This window comes from Seriola lalandi, unplaced genomic scaffold (assembly GCF_002814215.2).
Source record: "Seriola lalandi dorsalis isolate HSWRI2012SDOR001 ecotype SW California unplaced genomic scaffold, Sedor1 jcf7180002053932, whole genome shotgun sequence".
Taxonomy (NCBI): domain Eukaryota; kingdom Metazoa; phylum Chordata; class Actinopteri; order Carangiformes; family Carangidae; genus Seriola; species Seriola lalandi.
The window spans coordinates 21399-21788 of record NW_019524485.1 but is presented as its reverse complement, the minus strand read 5'-3'; the positions used below and the strand labels follow the sequence as shown (position 1 = coordinate 21788).

Sequence of the window (390 nt, the reverse complement as noted above, 5' to 3'; positions counted from 1 at the left end):
TTATATTTTTGTTTTTTTTTTTTTTTTTTGGGCAATGCTACAGTTGGGATTAAGGTTGCCAGGCCTTACAAAAATGCAGTAGAATTCAGTCTCTGACTGAGATGCTATTGATGTATCATTGTCTCCCTCCTTTTCTTTTCTATTAGATAAGCCACTTTGCCACATGTGCTTGTCTGAGTAACAGAAAGGAGTATCCCTCCTTCTTCAGAACCATCCCCAGTGACTACTACCAGAGCAGAGCCCTGGCAAAACTGGTGAAGCACTTTGGCTGGACGTGGGTCGGAGCGGTTCGAAGTGACACTGACTATGGTAACAATGGCATGGCAACATTTATCACGGCTGCAAGTCAGGAAGGAGTTTGTATTGAGTACTCAGAGGCCATATCAAGAA

At 43.1% G+C, this 390-nt stretch overlaps 1 protein-coding gene across 1 annotated transcript in view; it reads left to right on the top strand.

The window, feature by feature from the left end:
• The window catches only part of LOC111652231 (vomeronasal type-2 receptor 26-like), a 4571-nt gene that overhangs the window by 1637 nt on the left and 2544 nt on the right, over positions 1-390 (top strand). Inside the window, exon 3 of the mRNA XM_087172965.1 lies at positions 209-323. Within this exon, the coding sequence (XP_087029091.1) occupies positions 209-323 (115 nt within the window). The remainder of the gene's footprint in view (positions 1-208; positions 324-390) is intronic.